Below are 20741 nucleotides of genomic sequence, written 5' to 3'. Positions count from 1 at the left end.
ATGGTCCCTTCCAAATGTTGGAAAGAGACTTAAATGGCTAGCGGCCAGTAGCTAACGTGGACTCATAAAATGTCTACTTACTTAAATGCTTATGTTTGTAGCGCACACTTCATATCAGCTAAGGTTAAATAAAATACTGTCTGCTGTAGGTATGGATAACGTTATGTGTCTAAAGGTTTGTTGTGCCCACCTAATCAGAAATTGGGGAACTAGGAGCAATAGGTGATTCATCTCGTAATGCTAACTCTTTTAGCGCATTAGTGATCTTCGTTAGCTAGTTGTATGGCCAGAGACAAAACATAGAGGAAACTGGTGAAGTGGGGTCTCCCTTTCTAGGTGCAATGGCAGGGGCATAGGCACCCAAAGATTTTAAGGCGTGTGCCTTTGAAGCTGTTTCCATAAATATTTCCAAAAATGGTTTCATCCTATTTTGAAAAATGGAATAAGATGCAAAAATAGATGTAGTATCATGTTAGTTTATATTTCTTTACATACATTTCAATAGTTACAGGCTAGTATGTAAAATCTAATTAATATAAACCCTAAAAATAGAGTATTTCGAACCAGGAAAAGACTACACTGATGCTTCCCTGCAGATGTAATTGATTTCTGTTTGCCTGATGATGATCCCCAGCTGGAGCTTACCACCTTTATAGTTTCCAGCTATATTACTGGTGACACGTCTGACATGAAATACAGCAGAATTAATATGGGCAAATTAACTGGTTATATAACATGTAATATAAGCACTTTATGAGCGAGCTGTTAACGTAAGCACGAAGGAAGTTATTAGATTTGAAGGGTATGTGGACCACTGTATCACTGACACCAATATATCATCCTCTCCCAATAGTTTAGAAATTCACATTGAATTATTACAGCCTGGCAAATGAAGCAAGCTCACAATATGCCCCCCACTGCCATCCTCCGAGAAATAAATATCTCCCAGACACAAGTTAAAAGCCCTGAGGCTACAAAATCAATATTTCATAGGCAAGAGGTGATAAAGAGTCTTGATCCAACTCTTCCTCTCTTTGAAGCCGCCAGTAGTCCAGCAGTGAGCACCAGGATGGCTCGATGCCATCTGAAGCCATAGCCAAGTGGATTTGGGCCACTGCACAAATTTAACAGGTACTGTATAGGAAAGAGTTGGCTGCACTTCACCCTGCACTGTGTTGATCATTTTGGAAATAAAAGCCTGGCTGACCATCACACAGTGTACGTGGGGCTATTTATTTATCCACCGACTTCCAAACTGTGGCCCTGTCACTTTGGAATGACCCTGTGGAGAATCGAAGGCCAGGGGATAAAAGTACCCTGCACAGGCTGGGTCATTACCTTACTGTTCAGTCATTCTAACTGCCAAGGCTCAGGACCAGTTTACTGGAGTCCAAATCAATACCAACACCAGCAGTTCCAAGTTTCAGATCGTGTGTTCAGATTGTACGTTGTATATTGGCATAGATTTGTTGCTACAAACATGAGATCAACCTCATCAAATAATTATAGTGGTTTTTATACCTGGTTTATTCCTGGTTTATGTAGTTCTAGTCAAGGCTGGTGCAGTTCCATTTTTGGGGAGGCGCATGTCAGGTATGGCGTAATCTTAGAGCCAATGCAAGTAGTCCTTAACTCAGAGGTATAAATAAAGCTTAAAGGGACAGCTCAACCCAAAATCAAAAATACGTATTTTTCCTCTTACCCGTAGTGCTGTTTGTCCATCTAGATTATTTTGGTGTGAGTTGCAGAGTTTTGGAGATATCAGCCGCAGAGATGCATTTTTTTTTAATATAATGGGACTATATGGCACTCGGCTTGTGGTGCTCAAAGCAAAATACAACCAAAAAAAAAACCTCAACAGCAATGTCTGTTTTGAGTAGTCATGATCCGGTTACTCAAGATAATCCACAGATTTGTTGTGAGCAGTTTCATGTAGGAACTATTTTCTTTCTACTGATAGTTCCTACAGCTCACAACAAGGTCTGTGGATTATCTTGAGTAACTGGGTCATGATTTCTGGAAGGAGACATTGCTGTTGAGTTTTTTAAATGGTTTTTTTTTTTTTTTTTGGCTCTTTGAGCCCCACAAGCCATGTAGTCCTATTATATTCAAGAAATGCAGACATCCTTAATGCAGATATCTCCCAAACTCGGCAACTCACACCAAAACAATCTAGATGGATAAATAGGACTACAAAAAAAATTAATTTTTGATTTCGGGGTGAACTGCCCCTTTAAGCCTTTACCTTTAAGCGCCTCACCTTGCATTGACTTCCACTAGGGCTCCCAGGAAGTTGTATAATCCTTCCTTTAGACTTCCTCTAGACTTAGCCCTTTCTGTCCAAACTGGACCGGACAAAGAGACAACTGGTGTAAGTTAAATTCATTTTCACTCTCACTCTCATTTGATGAGATCAATTGTTTAATAGATTGTTTTGTATTACATTTACATTCAATTCCTATGTTTGGTAAGGCCTGAAGCTGTACCTAAATGAATAGAAAAATTGTGGATGCATTACCTGATTGATATAAGTGAGAATAATGATGACCTGATTGACTTTATGAATGCAATCCTTTGTTTAATGCTATCATTATTTTTGTATCATATTTTCTCTGTAATATTTGCTTTTCATGTATTCTTTCATCCGTCCCTGACTGATAATAATAAAGTACTGAAACAGCTTTTGGATCTTTGTGTTTAAATGTGCACTCCACACCAGACATATAAGAGCCGACACCATCGTAGTTTTTTTTAGCTGGATTAGCGGCTAGGCAAGTTTTGCAACTGCCCCAGGCCCCCGAAGGTTCCAGGTTCTGGCAATTAGTTTGCGATAAACAAACTAATTAAACAATAAACTTGAACTTGAGACCATATCAAATCAAATCCCAGTTAAGACCAGATCAAAATAGACAATAAGCAGAAATCAGTGCTTAAAAAACAGACAGAAATATAGATCAAACATTTTATTTAGGAATACACTTAGAATATTAAACAAGGTGATACTTGCTAAATAAACATTAATTAAAGCAAACCCCATGGGCAAGGTCAGAGGTCAGGGTCAGCTGCAGATCAGCACTGCTGGAGCTGGAAAAAGGGGATTCAGCAGCCAACTCTGCTACAGGCATTTCATCTGTGGCTTGAAACCAAGCTGTCCAGGTAAAAGTCAGGTCTCATTTTATCACAGCATCACAAACCAGTGTGCTAAATACTGCAAACCGTCAGAGAGAACAGCTACTCCTTTATCATATTAATAAAAAAATAAACCGCCATCAGGCATGGCCACTGATTTGGTAGCCTTTGGCAAGGTGTTACTCCCTCAGTGCCCAGGCACAAGTGAGTCACAGAATTGAATCCGGTGGTTTTAGAATAATAATGCAGAACAGCAGCCAAGCAGAAATGAGTCTGTTTGGAAGCCAGAAATGCACTTAGAGGGAACACTGAGGAAAAATGTCCCCTCTAATGTGACAGTGTGGTTGGTGACCTACTGTATGTCTAATAATTCGCTGATCCATTTTGCCTCTAAAAACTGCAGATAATATCATCTGCAAGGGGTCTGTGGGTGTATGGGTGCGAGATCCGGCTCCTGGCCACATGGAGGCGCCGCAGACCCGCATTCCAGCGTCCCACTCGCTCGCTTGACAGTGCAGAAAGTAGCGGAGCCGTTAGAGGAAAAGGGGGGGGCGATCAGACGCTCCCTGTGCGGGCTGTGGAGGGAGCAGGCGGATTCAGCGATGACTGAAGCAGAGCGCACAACTTCTCTCCAGTCCTGCTGCCGCTGCCACCGCTGCTGGAGTTGTCTTTAGGATTTTCTTCTTGTGACAAAACGAGCTGGACTTTACTTCCTCTGCCAACATGTATTCAGCAGCATTGCTGCTGGTGCTGGCCGTCAGGATCTACGCAGACAGTATGGAAGGACCAACAGGTAAAAAGAAGGAAAAAGAAATGTTTGCCAGTTTGGGTTTGTGGAGACGCACAGCGCGCATCTCCTCGCAGATAGAGTTGCTGTTCTAAAGTTCATTGTCAGGGTTTAAAATCGCTCTTTCCCCACCGTCTAGACATATATGTCAAAGTCCAGATTGCATTTTGTTCTTTTGTGGGGTTTCACAACTTACAAAGTTGTCTCAGAGTGTGTGTTCAGCTGGTAAAATCAGACCCTGGCTGCATTTAATGGTGTGAACTCTCTTCTCCTCTGAGCGTACAGTGAAATGGTAATATTCCAGGGGGCATGAAAAATGGAATTTCCTGCACCCTCAGAGTATAATCATAGCATCATTTCATTACACGACTCAATGGTACTGGTGATTGCTGGAGTTTCTGAGGACATTCCCTCTTAAGATTAAATCTGCAAAGTTAAAAACTAAGCTTAAAAATGAAAGTGGATTTATTACCCCCCCATACACACACACACACACACACACACACACACACACACACACACATACACTCTCTATGTTTCTCTATCTCTGCCCAGTGCATTCAGCATAATGACTGTGCTGTCATGTTTTCATTGTTCAGGCTTCAGTATGTGGCAACCATTCTCTACTCCAATGTGTCATCCCAGAAAATGTAAATTACATCCTAGTGATTAAGTCATCCCTCATGGATTTTTTTATTGCTGATGTATATGAAGTGGGCTGCTAACTTGCCTGCATAGTATTGATGATGATCTTGCATAATTATGTTGCAGATTTGGTTGACTGGTTCAGTAGCAAAATCAGCCATCAGAGGTATTTGGGAGGAACATTTGGAGTGAACAAATCAAGAGGAGTGTGTTTTCTGCTGCTACAAAGCAATACAGTGGAGATGAATTAGTAATGTCAGTGTTGTGCCCCAAATAAAAGCACTGGCAGCTGATCCAAATATTCTCTATGTGTATCAGTCAAAATCTGATAGACAGAAGTAGACAGTTTTAAAGTGTTCTCAGAGTGGAAAACTGAGATTTTAAGCAATAATACCTGAAATCCACAGAAACTATCTGAGATAGGAGTTCAAATCCTTTTTACTTTGCCTGTGGCGAGTTGAACATTTGAATGGCTGAAGCAGTTTTTGAAGATTTCTGAGGTCTCCGAACCTTGTCTTTTGTGGAATGTTGTCGAATACGGTAGAAAAAATGCCTCTGGTCACATGTGTCAAGTTGTCTCAAGTAAAAGTGCCAGTTGGTTTACCTCAAGAATGCTTTGCAACTCATGTGAGCTCTGTAGCTACGGTATAAATACTCTGGTGCATGGGTATCAGTTACACAGCTACCAAAACCAGTTGCTGAACAGACGTGCACTGAGCCTCTCCCTGCTCTTCAGGATCAGGTTGGTTCTGTAGGCAAGATTTACTGTAACAAGCCAACTGTCTTATGAGATTACACAGAACAACAGAGAAGACTGTCTCACCACCAGCTGATATACATTCAGTTTATTTGTTGGAAATGAATTCTGTTGTCAAGAATGGACACTGCAGTGAAATGATTTCCACATAGGAAGTAATAGGTCGAGACAAAGCTGTTCTCAACTACTTATGTCTTGGGCTGTGAACAAACTAATCGATTAGTTGAGTCATCGTTGCAGTTCTAACTAGTAGTAAAAACCTCAACAACACCCAGGCCTACCTATGTCAGACCTTTAGTCTCTGCCATTGCTTTGGTATCCTAAGGTACACATAGGGCTGGGTATTGTTTGTCTTCAATATTGGTACAAATACGATATCTTTGGTCTAATGTTTTACCTTAGTTGGGGACTCTAAACTTGTTTAACGCATTTAGTAAATTTAAAGAAATATTCGATTTATCAGAAATAAAGAGCTTTGCCTAAATAAAAATATGTAGAGCAGAGAATATCTGATAAAAGAATAAGTTAACAAGCCCAAAGTGCTACGCACATCGGCTGCATTGCGAAAGGTTGCATCATTTGAGCGTCAATTGATGGTAGCCGGGTTGTGGCGATCCTCGGAGCAAATGTGATCAAATGCCGATTTTCTTTTTGAGAGGTATTTTTTGGGGAATTGAATACCTTTTGTTAGACAGATAACAGGAAATGGGGGAGCTGGAGAATAACATGCAACAAAGGTCCCTGGCCGGACGCAAACTGGGGATGTTACAGTTCATGGTCTGCACCTTAACCCCTAGGCCACCAGTGCACCCCAAAATACTGCTTTTGATGGGTTGACATGCGTGGATGCTTACAAATAGGACTGTGGTGTATCCTGACAAGCAGTCAACCCTTGTTAACACACGTCAAGACACCGCTAGTCTGCGGGGTTTCATATAAAACAATGAGTGTGGTTGATTTGACGCGTGTCAAATGCCTCTGGTCTGTGCTGCATGTAAAAATCTAACCAAGCATGCGTTGCAAGCTTTCGATAGTACTTTTCGATACTTGTTGCTACTCGATGCTACGGACACATTTTGGTTGGTACTTAAAAAGAATTGAGGCTGTGTACACTGCTCTAGGTATAACCCTTCAAAGACTGAGCCTTGCAGTTTGTTGACGTTGTGTGGCAGGACCTATGGGCATTGAAGATGAAAGATTTCCCTTTGCTGCCTTTTGGGAATGCCAACAAGTTGTGTCGTGCAGCTTTAATGCTGATTGGGGAAAAAAAAGAGAAGATTTGGTGCTACCCTCACTTTGTATTCCGTTGTATTCAGGCAAATGCTCCAGTATTAAAGTGGAGTGCCAGTGCGTGCCTGCACTTGGAAGTATCTTACCTCAGCTCCATAGTTTCACCTACAGAATGGGCGATTGTTGAGGTGAGGTGAAACCAGCCGTGTCGTTTAAGTGCACCCGGCCCCTGTAAGTGGGGGCTAGAAGATAATTTAATCGTAGAATGAAACCACGTGAGTGAACCCCAACACTGAGCGTCGCTGACACGCAACTCCAAACACTCTGAGATTGGAGGTCGAAAGGAGGTTAGCTTGAAAAGACCACACTGAAATGGGCGCTGACATGAGAAGGTGGGCTTTCACGGGTTGCTAGGGGGATGTAGAGAGGGTCCTCGGTGTGTAGCGGTGTGGATCCGGCTCAGTGTTAATCCAACAGAAAATATCCCGACACACAGCTCTCCTGGGGCAAATGTGCAGGCTGTAAATGGAGAAAATGGAGCGTATGCTCACACAAAAGGCAATGATGAAATGTGGTTGTTCTGGAGGAAATAACACAAGATTCTTTAATAGAACAATTGTGAATTGCATAATGGCTACACGTTGTTCAAGAAAATGAGTACACTCTGTAATTATAGTTCATGATAATGAGATGGCAAAGGAACAAGGGTTGTTTCGACACCCGTTTTATAAAGGAAGAAAAATCACAGAAATGTATCAATATAACCCAGTCCACATTATTTACCAGACAGTTACAAGCCCTAAGAGCTGTGGGACTAAATTTCAGAAGCAACGGACTAAACAACCTAGCTTTAATTGTCTGTTTAGCTGAAGAAAAATTGACGCCATTAAGCTTGAAATGGATAAAATTGACCAATTTGAAATGATAAAGCACAGCCCACGTTTCATTCCTCACCTTCCTGATGCAGCATTAGATGGATTGCATATTACAAAAAGGCTACATGAGTCTGTTTTTCTTCAGTTTAAATGGATGGGTCATGCATCACGTGCATGGACATATTCAATCAGCCAAAGCAGGCTGACACAGGGAGCCAGTGAGAGCAAAGCAGCCCGGCTGAGGTGGAAGTCATTAAGGCCTTTCCTCCCCAATATTCCACCACTTTGATGGCTTTTGAGAAATTTTAATTGCCTCTGCTATTAGTCGCCAGTCATTCTGTTCGTCTCAGAGTTTTATTGGCAGTGTGGCTAAAGCAAACTTGAAAAGGTGTTCTACAGAATTCGGATTTTACTTTTAACCATCACACCTGAAGACCTCATGGGATTTTGGAAGTTCTGAGGTCTGTGAATAGGCTGAGAGACTTGGCAAACTTCCCTTCTATTTATCTAAAAATTATTTCCTCTTATCATTGAGGGAAGATTCAGGGCTGCTGTTGTGCAACTAAAGTCAATTTTCTCCAAGAGAGTTAAGTTGGTGAAATGCAATGTCGCCTCCAACAGGCCTTATTATGCCTGTCTAAGCTGAATTCCTGCTCCTTCTGCTCCATCCATCTTTCCAAGTCTTGTGTATCAGTAGTCATCAGTTGTCAACAGTATTGGGCAATAACACATTGTGTTACATAATTGATTTATTACTTTTTTCAATTACAAGCAGTGTATGGGAATAGAATTTGAAATGTACTGTCACTGTGCATTCAGTGGACAGATTGGTCCAGGACGTGCTAGTGTGATGCAGGGTCTGGAGGTGGGGAGGTGGTAATGCCACGTTTGCGTCATATAGTTTAAACTGTAATTACGAGCAACCAAGTTGAGAAGCTGTCCATGTCATTGGTAATTTCGAGTCAGGAATTTGTGACAGCGACGATTTCTCCCAGTTTGTAAAAAGAACTAAAGAAGTGCCAACAAACTGTTGGCAAAACTGGCTGCAGAGCCACCACTGCTGGCACTTACATCTAATGTGAAATAAAATCCAATACTAACACTCATAACTGATTCAGTCAGCATAAAAGGAGCTGTTCACAGCTTGTCTGTAACTGGTTTCACTTGTTAACAAATCACTCCAAATATCGCAAAGTAAGATAATTTAGGCTATGCAAATGATGTGACAAGGCTAGCAGTGGGGGTAACCATGCGTGAACACCCCCAAGCCGGAATAATGGGAGGTTTTCTCGTTCTTCCCATTCTACCACCATTGCTTGAATGCAACCTTAGCCTCTAATACAAATACAACTCCTGGTACCAAAGTTGTCTTATTTACATGGCATTTTCTTAGCTGGCTTGCTAGCGTTAGCCACTGGTAAACCCACATTCAGAATCAGCTGGCTTTGTTCAGAGTTGGAGGGTGTGTGAACCCTGCGTCTTTACTTTGAGGAAAGGACTTCTGAAGTGCTGCTGGGTTTAACCACCAGGGTAGCTACCTAGCTAAGCTAACAACTAATCTAGCTGTTGATGGTCAGTAAACTTTAGGCTGGCTGCTTGTTAAACCATAATGTCTTCTTCTGACCAGACACGGCAGGCAAAAACATCGTTTTTTTCATGCACTGGTCAATTTTGACATTTTGGGCTATTTTGCTTCCATAACGTGTCTTTTTTCAGACTAGTGGGAAAAAATAGACATTTAGGTGTTTATTATACTACCCTTTGTTTATTTGCGTCTGCAGATTTCTCCTAAATTCACCAAAAGTGAATGTGTGTGAAAGACTGTGCTATTCAGTTATCAGTTTAGATATGTTTTAGTTATGTTTGTTGTTGCTAGGGATTTGATTAGAAATTGTGTCTGTAAATAGTGGTTCTCAATAAAAATGTATGGAATTTTACAATACATATCATTAAAGGGCGTTTTCTCAAAATTAGTTTTTTCTCATACTCAGAATTCTCCTAACTCTCTTTCCAGTTTTTCTGCTCTGGAAATGTATGCAAAGGCATATTTAATTATATAATGCATCATTTGCATATTTAAACATAGAATTAAAGAAAACTTGTAATACAAAAAACAATTGTCTTAATGTAAGTAATCAACTGGGGAAGTTTCATGATGATATCTATTAGTTGAACTTTTACCCTATTCACCTGTAGTGTCGTTTTTCTATTTCAATGGTTCACAAGGGTTCCACTTAAAAAACCTGTCCTTTGTTTTTCTTCTTCTCTGGTGCGGTAGCCAGGGAAAAAGTTGCATCAAGGGAGGCATCAAGGGAGGACTCACACACAGAGAAAGAAAAAGGATTTTAAATATTTCTATTTGAAACATCACAGGTCTGTAGGCTACAAACAGTTTCAGTCCATGCTGGACTTTCCTCAGTGCAAAATGAGGCATGCATGATGAGTTTTTCTATTTCTACACAGGTCCATACAAAAGAAATGGCACAGGCTTTGGAATAGTTTAAAGGCACCTTTGACAGAGCTGGGATGAGTATGACTGGTAGTCATATTTGTTAAATTTGATTTTCTTGACTCATTTATTCAGGTAATTGTTCAGCAGGGCCTGTGTTGGAAACCCGATGTTGATCATTCGTGGTGGTAGCAATCAGACCATTCCCGACCATTATCGCCTTGTGCAATATGTTTATGACGTTAATCTACCAGTGCGGCTGCTGCTTGCACGTGCCTGTCACCACCACCGTCGTTAATGAAGCTGACAGTGCTGCCAGACTGCCTTGGCCTGGACCCACGAGGCGTCTATGTGGGGAGAACCAGGGCCGGCTTCGCTTCTCCAGGTGTTAGAAATGTGTTGTTTTTTCCCCCATCAACAACAAATCATTATTGAGCAGATGGAGGAGTGCCAGCAGGCTGCCTGTCAAGCTGATCGCTAAACGTGTTTAGACAATAAAACTAATTTGCTCACTTTTAGGCATCTTCTCGAATTGGTGAATGTCTACATTGGTATTCAATTTGGATTATTTTAAAGGAAGCTGCTGGGTTTGTGCTGTTGCTCACTCTTCCCTCAGTGACTCATTTCATTGCTTACACAGCTCTCAGTTTTATTTCAACAAGCTACTGTATATAATGATCTGCTGGGTGAAATGCCTTCATGAAATCAGTAAAATGGTTGAGGGGAATGAATTCACATCGCATGAACTCATCAGCTGCTGGTGGAATTTGGATGTTGGAATCTGCTGTCTGATGCAGGTATGTAGAGTGCTGCAAATTGTATGATTATAGAGTCTCAAAGGACTGACCTGCTGCCAGGGCAACAAAAGCCAGGGAACTTAAAGCATCCATACTTTTCAACTACAGATGATACTCAGACATCAGCTTGCTTTTTAGCTAATTTTAGAAATGCTCCAAGTGCCTGAGATCCCTCTCTGCACTCCTCCAACCCCTCTCTCCTTCAGTATAAGAGCTCACCGCCTGCCACAGATCATGTCTCAAATTGTCCACAGAGCATTGAGAGTGTGAGGATTGTGCTTTGATAGCAGCCGCATAGGCAGCTTACCCGATTGCGGTGAAGTAATTGCACTGACAACAGTATCTGTCTCTGAAAACTTGACTACATTTCATGTCAGGAAAATGTCTCTTAATTCCTCTAACAGCCTCAAGAAAGGAAATCTCATCAAGCCAGGCAGGAACACTTGTCTCATATCAAATCTGAAGGAATGAACCTTGAACAATTTCACCTTAAGACACAACACCTTTGGGTAACAGTTGGTGGTGTTGTGCCTTGCATTCCAGGGCCTTTTTTGTTGCTGTGGTGGTGTAATTTGACTTTCCCTAAGTGAGAACACTTGGGAGCTGTGTCTCAATTATAAAACAACTCAGTAATTCTAAGCAGGTTTTGAGTATGTAGAGCATTTGCACTAGAGAAGTGACAAAAATTAAGTATACCAAAAAAAGTCAGTATACATACTAAATATGCTTGATTTTTTTGTGTGCCTCTGACGGACATTTGTCCTACGATGGACAGCACAAAGAATACAGAGGTGCTGCTCAGAGCTGCAACACATTAAAACAAATTACAGACAGTGCGGAGACAAGGGCAAGGAAGAACAGTCTTTATGAGTTAATTGAAGCTAATTAAGTAAGTTTCATTCACAAGTAATTTTGGCATTGTATGCATGTGGAATATTGGAAAAGGATAGGAACGTGCGACATTTGTCATCTCAACCTCAAAACAGTAAGACAAAGGTAGGAAGATAAAGCCCTAACAAAGTAAAAAGCATGTGTATACAATTTTTGTTCTTGTTCATTCGTTTCAGGGATTTAAGAAAGGATTTTTAACTCATTTAGAAATACTATGAATCTAGATCAAATCTAATCTAGAGGATAAATTCAAAATTCACTCATCAAAACTGAAGCCCTGGAATGCACTCAACATCACAGATTGATAATAGAAAACAGTGTAGGGTGTTTGAGGGAAGGTTTTTCCTTTCAAGGATAATTTACCCTGTGGTATTGAAATCAATGCTCTCAGCACACAGGCATGCCCAACTTGCTGGGAATGGTGGGTGAGATTGATGATGTAGAATCCTGTTGGTTGTAGCTAGGACTGTGTGCTTGTATTGAGGATGAGTTGGACACAGGGATGAGATATGCAGGAGCATGACTGTTCTGCATTGATGGCTGCCTGTCCATTTAGTCCAGTCCTGCTCTCCGTCAGATTCGGCTGCTGGTGCCATTACCTCCCAGATTTGTCACCGCCGCTGACAGCCAGCTATGAATAATCTTTATGAATATTCCTCTATCGCTTGTGCTGCCTAGCCGACGGTGTGTTTACACTCTGCAGCTGAACCAATTGTCCAAGCTATTCCCCGAGCATGAATCCTGTGGTCGGACCTGTCACGACTGATGACAGGTTGATGTGAGTCGTGACGCTGGCAGCAGACAGGAAACTGTCGCTCGGTTATCGCTGTAGCGTGAGATGACTGAGCAGCAGATTCAGCAGATGGGGTCAAAGTTCAGCCACAGGATGATTTTGTGGTGGTGCTGTCAGCAAATGTCGCTTTAGATTGAGATGACATCTGGGGCCAAACTGCGGGACTAGCATTCCTCTCGCTTCCTTTCCTCTCTGCAGCTTCTGGAGTAAAATAACTGCATGATGCCAAAAGCTATTTCTTTTCAGCTCTGCTACCTCCTCCTCAACTCTTTATCTCTTAGTTTTCCCTCTGGGGCTCACATGTTTAGTCCCCCATGTCATTAATGTAGAAGACCACAGTGCTGATAAACTCAAGTTAGATTAACTGCCAAGCCACAAACTCACTCTTTCTTCTATCTTACCCTTCATGTTCTTAAGATACAAAAAAATCTGAAGAAAAAAAGCAAAAAAATCAGTTATATGGAGCAAGACCTGGGGTGTGTAGGTCCCAAGGTAGCTGTAGATATTACACATTAAAAAGTAAGCGTTTAAAGTTATCAAACCTGTGGGCCTCCGAGTGTCCCTGTGGCACACAAGAGATATTAAAAGTTGAAGGGAAACTTGTAAGAAAAAAAGTCCAAATATTAAATAAATAATATGACATGTCCCTCAACGGAGCGAACAAGGGCACTGCGGCAGCGCCTGTTCACCCCTGTCAAGGTTAGCAGTGACCCTCCTGTGCACAGCAGGGGAGGTTATGCAGCATGAGCAGCAACACCTGTGTGTCTGCTATCACTGCGGGACATCATCACCGGCTTCTTCACTTCCTCCTTCTGTAAGTAAATTTGGATCGATACGAGGTTTTGTGGCTCAATGTTTCCCTTTTCCGGAGCATCTTACTTTGTAATGTATACATGAAGTGTCAGAGCTCCAGAGTGCAGGCTGTGGCCGTGAGGCCAGTGACGAGTAACTCTCTCCCCTCCATCTGTAACTACTCCACAGATGCACGTAACCCCCAACTTTTCCTGTGCAGCTGCTCTGTAGTTGGTAGTTCATATGAAATGTTGTTCGACCGCATCAGAAGACAAAAGGGTTAATAGCTGTCCTGCTTAGTTATCCTGTTCAAAAACCCTTCCGTCATAGCGAGGGCCGAGAGGCAAAAACCATTCAAATGGGGATAGAAATGCACCGATCCAACCTTTTCTCTCCCGATAACGATTCCAGTACCTTGACTCAGGGTATCTGCTGGTACCGAGTACCAATCCTGTACCAGTGCGTCATTTTTCCTGAATCTAACCTAAAATCTTTATACCTCACCTACCTCAGCAGGAACTCATTGGAATCATTTTAATGTAAGGTAACATGAGGTTAAAGGTGTTGGCAGGAGAAGGGATCTGTACAAGTACTTCTGCTGAAGCATGTGTTTACACCAAGCAGTTTCCCACTGTGATTGGGAAGAACTGTGTCAGTTTGCAGCAGGATGTGTGAAAGAAGCTGACTTTTCCTGGATGAATAGGTTTGAAAGTGAAATTAATAAACACTTCCAGTGTAGGCGTTCCCACTGGGAATCAAACCTGTAACCCCGATGGTGTTAATGCCTTGCTTCCATCCGTCTTGCGTCTCAACCCATCTGTCCTTCCTCTGCTTCTTTTAGAAATTACTTGGCATGCACATTTTTGTTAGTTCCAACTCTTCTTCCTACCTTCCCTCTTGACTTCTATGTGGAGGGGCCACCTTGGCAATGTTTCAGACGATGGCGGTATTTTGGCAGTTCTAAGATGCAATAGCACCTGGGCCTGCATCTGCTGTGTTTGCCTTCCAAACGGCATCTGCATCAGTAGCGAGTACGGGGTTTGTGGCCTCTGAACTCAGACAGATAAACGTAAAGGATTACATTCATGAGCAAGGAGCTGAGGGATCATGGCCTGCATGGGAATGAGCTTGCTGTAGCATCTTTGCATTCACACAGGAACGCGTTAGCTTAGCCAAGAATGATTGGAGGCATATACCTCTAAAATCCTCATTCTGTTTTATGAGATGTATCGTCGCCGGTGCCCGGAGCGCGATGTTGTGGTTTTTATAAGCTTGCCGTTACAGGAGGCATTGAATCATAGATTCAATAAGCAAGAGCCTCAAGTGTAGGTGCAGCATTTCAGGTGGAGGCGGAGAAAAAGAGGCATAGAGTGAAGTGAAGGAAGTGGGTGAAGAGAGGAGTGTGTGGCATACAGGAGGGGGTAGGGGGATTATTGATTACATTGATGGAAGCTGTTGGGAAACAGCATGGAAATCAGCTGGTGGTCAGCTTTCTGTCTTGCAACTCTGAGCATCACCTTTCATCTTCCCTCTGCCGTCTGATCTAGCAGGCCGGCGCGAGGTGAAAGTGACTCTGGGGAGGCATCTCCAGATTGGCCACTGAACATGTGTGTCCCCGTGCCCTCCTGGCCTACACCCCTAATCTCAGCATCAATAGAGTCTGAGCAGATGGCACTGTGGCCGGGGTCATTGAGCATACACAATAATAATAGGGCATGAGAGGATGATGAGGCTGGCCCAGACACTGGAGGGATGATGCAGGGATGACCTAAGTTGACATATGTTGTTTGTGAGTTGGTTTAAACACAGCCTCCTGTATATTGACCTAGAAAAGTGATGACAGCAGCAGAAAGCTTGCCATCAAAAGGCTGCACTGGTTGATTTTTTTTCCCATTCTGTCTTTCATGTAGAAGCTCCTTGCTGGTGTTAATGTATTATGAAACTAAAGAAAATTCTCTGCTTCAGGCGGAGCACTGACTCTGGACTCAGTGTAAGAAATAGGTTACTCATGGAGATAAACTGATGTTGGTTTTTGAAGATGACACCCACATTTTAGCATAGATGTTAGTTTATTACGCTTTTGTTTAACATTCAGGCTTCATGCCAAAACAATTCCCTTGAGGTAGTTACAATTAATTTTTAGGTTTGATTAGTCACCAAAACAATTTAGGGTTTAAAGTAGGGTTCAGCCACTGCAGATGTTTGAGGGGAGGTGCTAATATTATGACAGCAGCCACTGGCCACAATATTGAGTATTGAGTTTTATTCCAAAATGTAACACTTGTCTGGGTAGAAGAGCCTCTGAAACAGCATTTGGGCCCATTAAAACTCTTCATTTACCCTGTACACCTGTAAACAGACTGTGATGTGTTGGATTGGTGGAATTCCCCTTTAAGAGCAGCACTATAAGAGAATATTTCAAACGTCTATGAATTGACTCAGTGACATCAGTTACCCAGCAATATTTAGCTAAAGTTAGCCAACATGAGCTAACATTAGCCACTTGTCCAAGTGAGACTGCATCAGTGTGTCTTGAATTGAGTATGGGTGTGTTTTATTGGTTATAAATGTAATTTTTCATTTGTGTTATGTACGTATGTATTTATGTATTCCTTCATACAAAAGCTACATATAGCTTTGCTATAAGTGCCATGGACTGAGTTAACATAACTTTAGAGTTATTCTCTATGAGTTGGTGAAAGTTCTGAGCCATTCAGGGACTGATGTCCTGGAGGCAGTTATTCAGGTCTGTTAATTTATTGTAGTTACAGGGCTATAAGGGTAGGTAAAGCTAGGTGTTGTCAGCATAACTGTAAAAAGAAATATTGTACTTATGGATAATGTGGCCTAAAGGGAACATATACATGTTGAAGAGACTGGGACCAAGTATCAAACCTTGGGGACACAGCAAGAAAAGGCTGTGCTTCAGCAACACTTTCCTGACTCAGCTGCCAGAGGAAGGTCAATTTTTACTTTTTTTATGCAAATGTGTTACTTGACATCCTGATTCTTTGCCACATCCATTCATATCATGTACTTAAGAGGTAACTTTACTCTAGGTAACTTTAACTTGTTAGTGGCCTGTTCCTTAAGTGCAGGAAGGGGTTACCGTGGCCTACTGTAGCGGAAGAGAGGGATGCATATGTAGAACAATGTGTTGACGTGTTTGTCATTGTTATTCCTAAGGGATGGTTTGCACATAAATTGCTTCTGCCTGAATCTGTGCAGCCACGCCCTCACAGTTCTGTAGCAAGTCCCAGACATCTCTAATTATATGCACACAAAAGTAGGCTATGTATTGTTGTCGTATCTCCACATTCACCCCCCTCCACTCTCATCCCCCTACCACTCGCCAACTCTGTCACCCACTTTCTGCCAGGCCGAAAGACCTGTTGTTAATTAAACCTGCCAATCATAGAGAATGGGGGAGGGAGTGGAGGAGAGAGAGAGTTCTTTAGTGATTTACGGCAGTGCTTACTTTATGGTAATAGAGTCAGTCACATCTTCATTTTAGAGGCTGCAGCCAAGGACAGGAACAGTTGACTTAAACAGTGTTTGTGTGTGAATGTGTGTATGTGTGCCCTGTCCTCTGTATACGCATGAGTGCATTTAGGGAGGGTGGAGCAATAAATAGGGGGCGCAGATTAGGAATACTGTCAAAAGTGACAGCTCTTTTTTATTTTGTCTGCAGAGAAAGGAAGAGAGGTTGAGTAACGAGGTCTGTAACACAGTCTGACATGAGTATGAGCCTCCTTTTGCCTACGTGTCCTTGCCGCCTGGGAGACGTCTTTGACTCCATGTGTTGTCCATGTTTAATTAAGAATCCGCTGGAGAGGGATTACAGTACAAGGCAGGGTGAATCTGTAGAGGCAAAGAAGTGAGAGCATAAGTAGAATCACTAATAGAAGGTTTAGTGTGGCCGGTTGGCTGGGCACAGTATGGGTGGAGTGAGGTTGGGGGTATTGAAAACATTGGCCACCATGTGAGTGAAGGCTAACAAGTTTGTCATATCCAGGGATTGCCTGCCTGTTTTGGGGTGGTTTACTGTAAATTCTTAGCTAAGCGGTGTCCTGCCCAATTAAGTTGATTTGTTTGTGCTTAATTGGGCTAGAGGCATGCTTGAATTGCTCACCTACTGGACTGCTTACTACAGCAGAGATGTAAGAATGCCCCGCAACAACACTTACCTTGCAGCCATGTGAGAAAGTGCACACTGACACACAAACAGTGACAGACGCGTGCTTAGGTAAGGGGGAAAATAGTGCAACCTTTTGAGTGCAGAACATTTTTTCCTCAAATATGTGTCACTGAAAGTTTTTTAAGGTATGCTTGATCCATATACCACCACCACCACCACCACCACCACCGTCACTGCTACTGCTACTACTATTACTAATGCTTTACAAATGCTACTACTACTACTAATTCTACTAAAGCTACTGATAACTAAGTGCTAATGCTGCTGCTGCTACTAATTACTCTACTACTACTAATACTGGTACTACTTCTACTTCTTATGCTGCTGATGTCGCAAAGTGCTAATACCACTGCTGCTGCTAGCAACGATACTGCTACAGTGATGTCGATAGGTTTTCAGTGTAGTGAGACCCCGGGACCCACAGGTGGTCATTTGAGTGGGTCCCCAATAAAATGAGGTTGTTTTTTTGTTTTTTTTAAACTAATTGTAGTGTTAAACTTGTGTTTGATGTTATATGGTTATAATCATGGTTATTAATGTATGTTGAAAATGTATCTGAAAATTAAACAAATACAATACCAAATCTTTAAATACACAGCAGACACATAGCAGCTGACAGAAAGAGGAGGTCACATTATACAGAGAAATATGAGCTTTTTCTGGGTGAATAAAATGAGTTTTTAAGTTTCATCAGGAGTCACACACACGCAAAGGGAAACAATTTACTGCATACTGCCGTTAGAAACTGAGTACAGTTAGCTGATAATTAGCCTGATCAGCCACCATCAGTAATCAATACAAACACACATTATTAGACTGTAAACCACTAATCAAGCAAATAACTAACCGCAGTCAACGTCAGACAGGCTTATCATACAGCAGTTACCCAGTGTTTCTGTAGTGGTGACAAATCATTCAAAAATATAGGCTACATACAGTATTAGCAGTTTGAATTAAACTGTAGCTTCCTGGGAAAGTATTACGCCAAACTCCCTTTAAGAAATATGATATATTAACAATTCCTTCCATGTCCGCAAAAACACATACCTCGAGAAACACGAGATAAAAGGCGTCATATGTCGACAATCTTCATGTCAATTTGGCATCAATATAATCCATAAATGTAAACTGTATTTCCGTACTTACATACTTTCCCTATTTCACATTTTGTATTTTGTCGCCTCAACTCGCTACCAGCCTTCATTGTTTAACTGTGCTATTTTAGTGGGGGAAGACCGTGGGAATGAGAGGCGGACGTTTCAAAAATGAAGATTTCTCACTAAAATACGTGCTGGTTGGTGGATCAGATACACGCCAAATTAAACACAGACTCGTAACACTGTTAATTCACTCTCTATCGTGTGTGTGTGTGAGACAATTTGAATATTTCTATGATTTCAACACAAATTTGTTGTTCACAATGCACATTAGCATCATCAGGGAAAAAATATGGTGCATCCCCTGGACGTGTTAACAGTGAGTTTACTGCGTCCTTTCGGATTTGAACGCGTCAGAGATGCAGCACGCGTACCTAGCAACATCGCTGCTACTACTACTGTTGCTTATACTCTTTCTTCTAAAGCTTCTACTACAACTGCTACTTTAAGTGCTACTTCCATTACTACTACTAGGACTAATGCTATCACTGCTGTTGCTATTGCTGCTGCTGATACCACAACTGCTAGTAATCAGTTAAGAATTAAGGGCTTCCCATAGACAACAGTTTAGTATTGATAAAGTCTACAATTAATTATAACCAACTTCATCACATACCTGTATGTATCTGTCTAACCATAGTTTGAAGACATAAACAACATTAACAGCATGTGCTGCTGTTGCTGTGTTAGCCCCCTGTGGCTTGTCCAGCTTTGAGCATGGGATGTGAAGCGCTGGCTCTGTGGTGCTGACAGGACCACTGCACACTTGACTCAGGACTAGCCTCTAACTTTTGCTGGTGCAAGACAAGATCTGGGGGCTCGTGGGGATTTTGGCGGTGGGGTTCGCCAGAGGGCACCAGGGCTGTTTGCTCTGCCCAAACTCTGACTAGGTGTCTGTTGGGGGCACAAAAGAAAAAGGATTCAGTGAGCGTGTGGGTGTGTGAGTTTTGACCTAGCCCGGGGCATGAATAAAAATGTCCCGTAATTGCCTGATTCTGTCACTGAGATCATTACCGCAGGTGTTTGAGCCCTTGCGGATGCAGGCAGGGATGTAAGCCTGTAGAGCTTTGACAGAAAAACAACCTTTTCTCCCAGATTTTTAAAGACTTGGCATGAGGTTATGATTAGGTAGGTAGCGGCCCTTTCACTGTCACCATATTTGACAGTTGGTCTTAATGATGTTGACATTTCAAATATGCTTGGGAGAAAATGTTGTTTGAAGCAATCGCCTTCTCCCTTCATGTTATGAAAAACAAAATCACTGGCATGTGAAATTTGCATGGTGGAGGTGGAGGAGGAGGAGGAGTGGTTGTAACAGGAAGTGGGAGGAGGGCACAAGTTTTTTTTCTAGTTGATTAGGCAGCTGAAATCATCCTTTGTGAAGGCATTGCAGGCAAAGGAGGGAGGGAAGCTAAGCCTCCCAAAGGAAGGCCTTTTGGGTTCATTGCTGCTGGACTGATGCAAGGGGGGGGGGGTGTTCTGGGCTCGCTTTCAGGGGCGTGGGCCCATTCAGAGGCGAGACTGGAGGCTCCTGGATTTATTCCGGCCCAGTGGGTAGCTGCAGTGGTGCTGGCGGGCTGTGCTGGAGGATTTAAACCCCTATCGCAACGGCAAAGCAGCATGCTACTCGCAAAGAAAACGAGAGCAGGGAAGCAAAACCGTATACTCTCATTATCAGAGTCTACAGGAGACTGAAACGAAGGGATGGACAGAGAAAGATTGCTGCAGAAAGAGAAGAGAAGCAGAATGAGCTGAAGGAACAGTGATGGAAAAAGTACAAGATGGAGGAAGAAATAACAGTGCAGAAAGTTCGTAATGCCTCAATAACAATATATCTGTCTTCAGCTGCAGAATGAAGGAAGAGTGAAGAAGAGAAAGAGATTAAGAGAGGAGGAAGATGAGAGGGCTACTTAGAGACTGTGTGAAGGATAGAGAGCCTGTTGTCCACTGTTTGAACACAGCAGAGACACTGTCTGCAGCTGCATGGTCTCTGTGGCGGAGCTCCATCTGTGGGACTATGTGGATCAGAACAAACACACATTGAGAGAACTCGCACTAAAGGGAGGCATCTCATTAATGTGCACTACAGCATAAGGCTCATTTTAGAGACCATTACATCCTGGTAAGAACTGCTCGTTTGTCAAGAAAGTGCAGGAATCACATCTGATTTGTCTTCTTTATTGTGGTGCTGCAGTTAATGCAAAGTCAAACCAGTCCACAGATAACTTTAAAACTGGGACT

At 42.3% G+C, this 20741-nt stretch overlaps 1 protein-coding gene across 6 annotated transcripts in view; it reads left to right on the top strand.

Annotated features, from left to right (window-relative positions):
- The first annotated feature begins 3686 nt into the window (after nt 1–3686).
- Nucleotides 3687–20741, top strand: part of ptprua (protein tyrosine phosphatase receptor type Ua) — a 191012-nt gene continuing 173957 nt past the window's right edge. For 3 of the 6 annotated variants that reach the window (XM_044171547.1, XM_044171546.1, XM_044171545.1), the window contains exon 1: nt 3689–3922. In XM_044171547.1, the coding sequence (XP_044027482.1) occupies nt 3853–3922 (70 nt within the window). In that variant the 5' untranslated portion in view covers nt 3689–3852. Of the gene's footprint in view, nt 3923–20741 lie in introns of all 6 variants that reach the window. The other 3 variants (XM_044171544.1, XM_044171542.1, XM_044171543.1) reach the window with 2 other exon arrangements.

This window comes from Siniperca chuatsi, linkage group LG17 (genome assembly GCF_020085105.1).
Source record: "Siniperca chuatsi isolate FFG_IHB_CAS linkage group LG17, ASM2008510v1, whole genome shotgun sequence".
Taxonomy (NCBI): domain Eukaryota; kingdom Metazoa; phylum Chordata; class Actinopteri; order Centrarchiformes; family Sinipercidae; genus Siniperca; species Siniperca chuatsi.
This window is presented reverse-complemented; position numbering and strand designations above follow the sequence as displayed.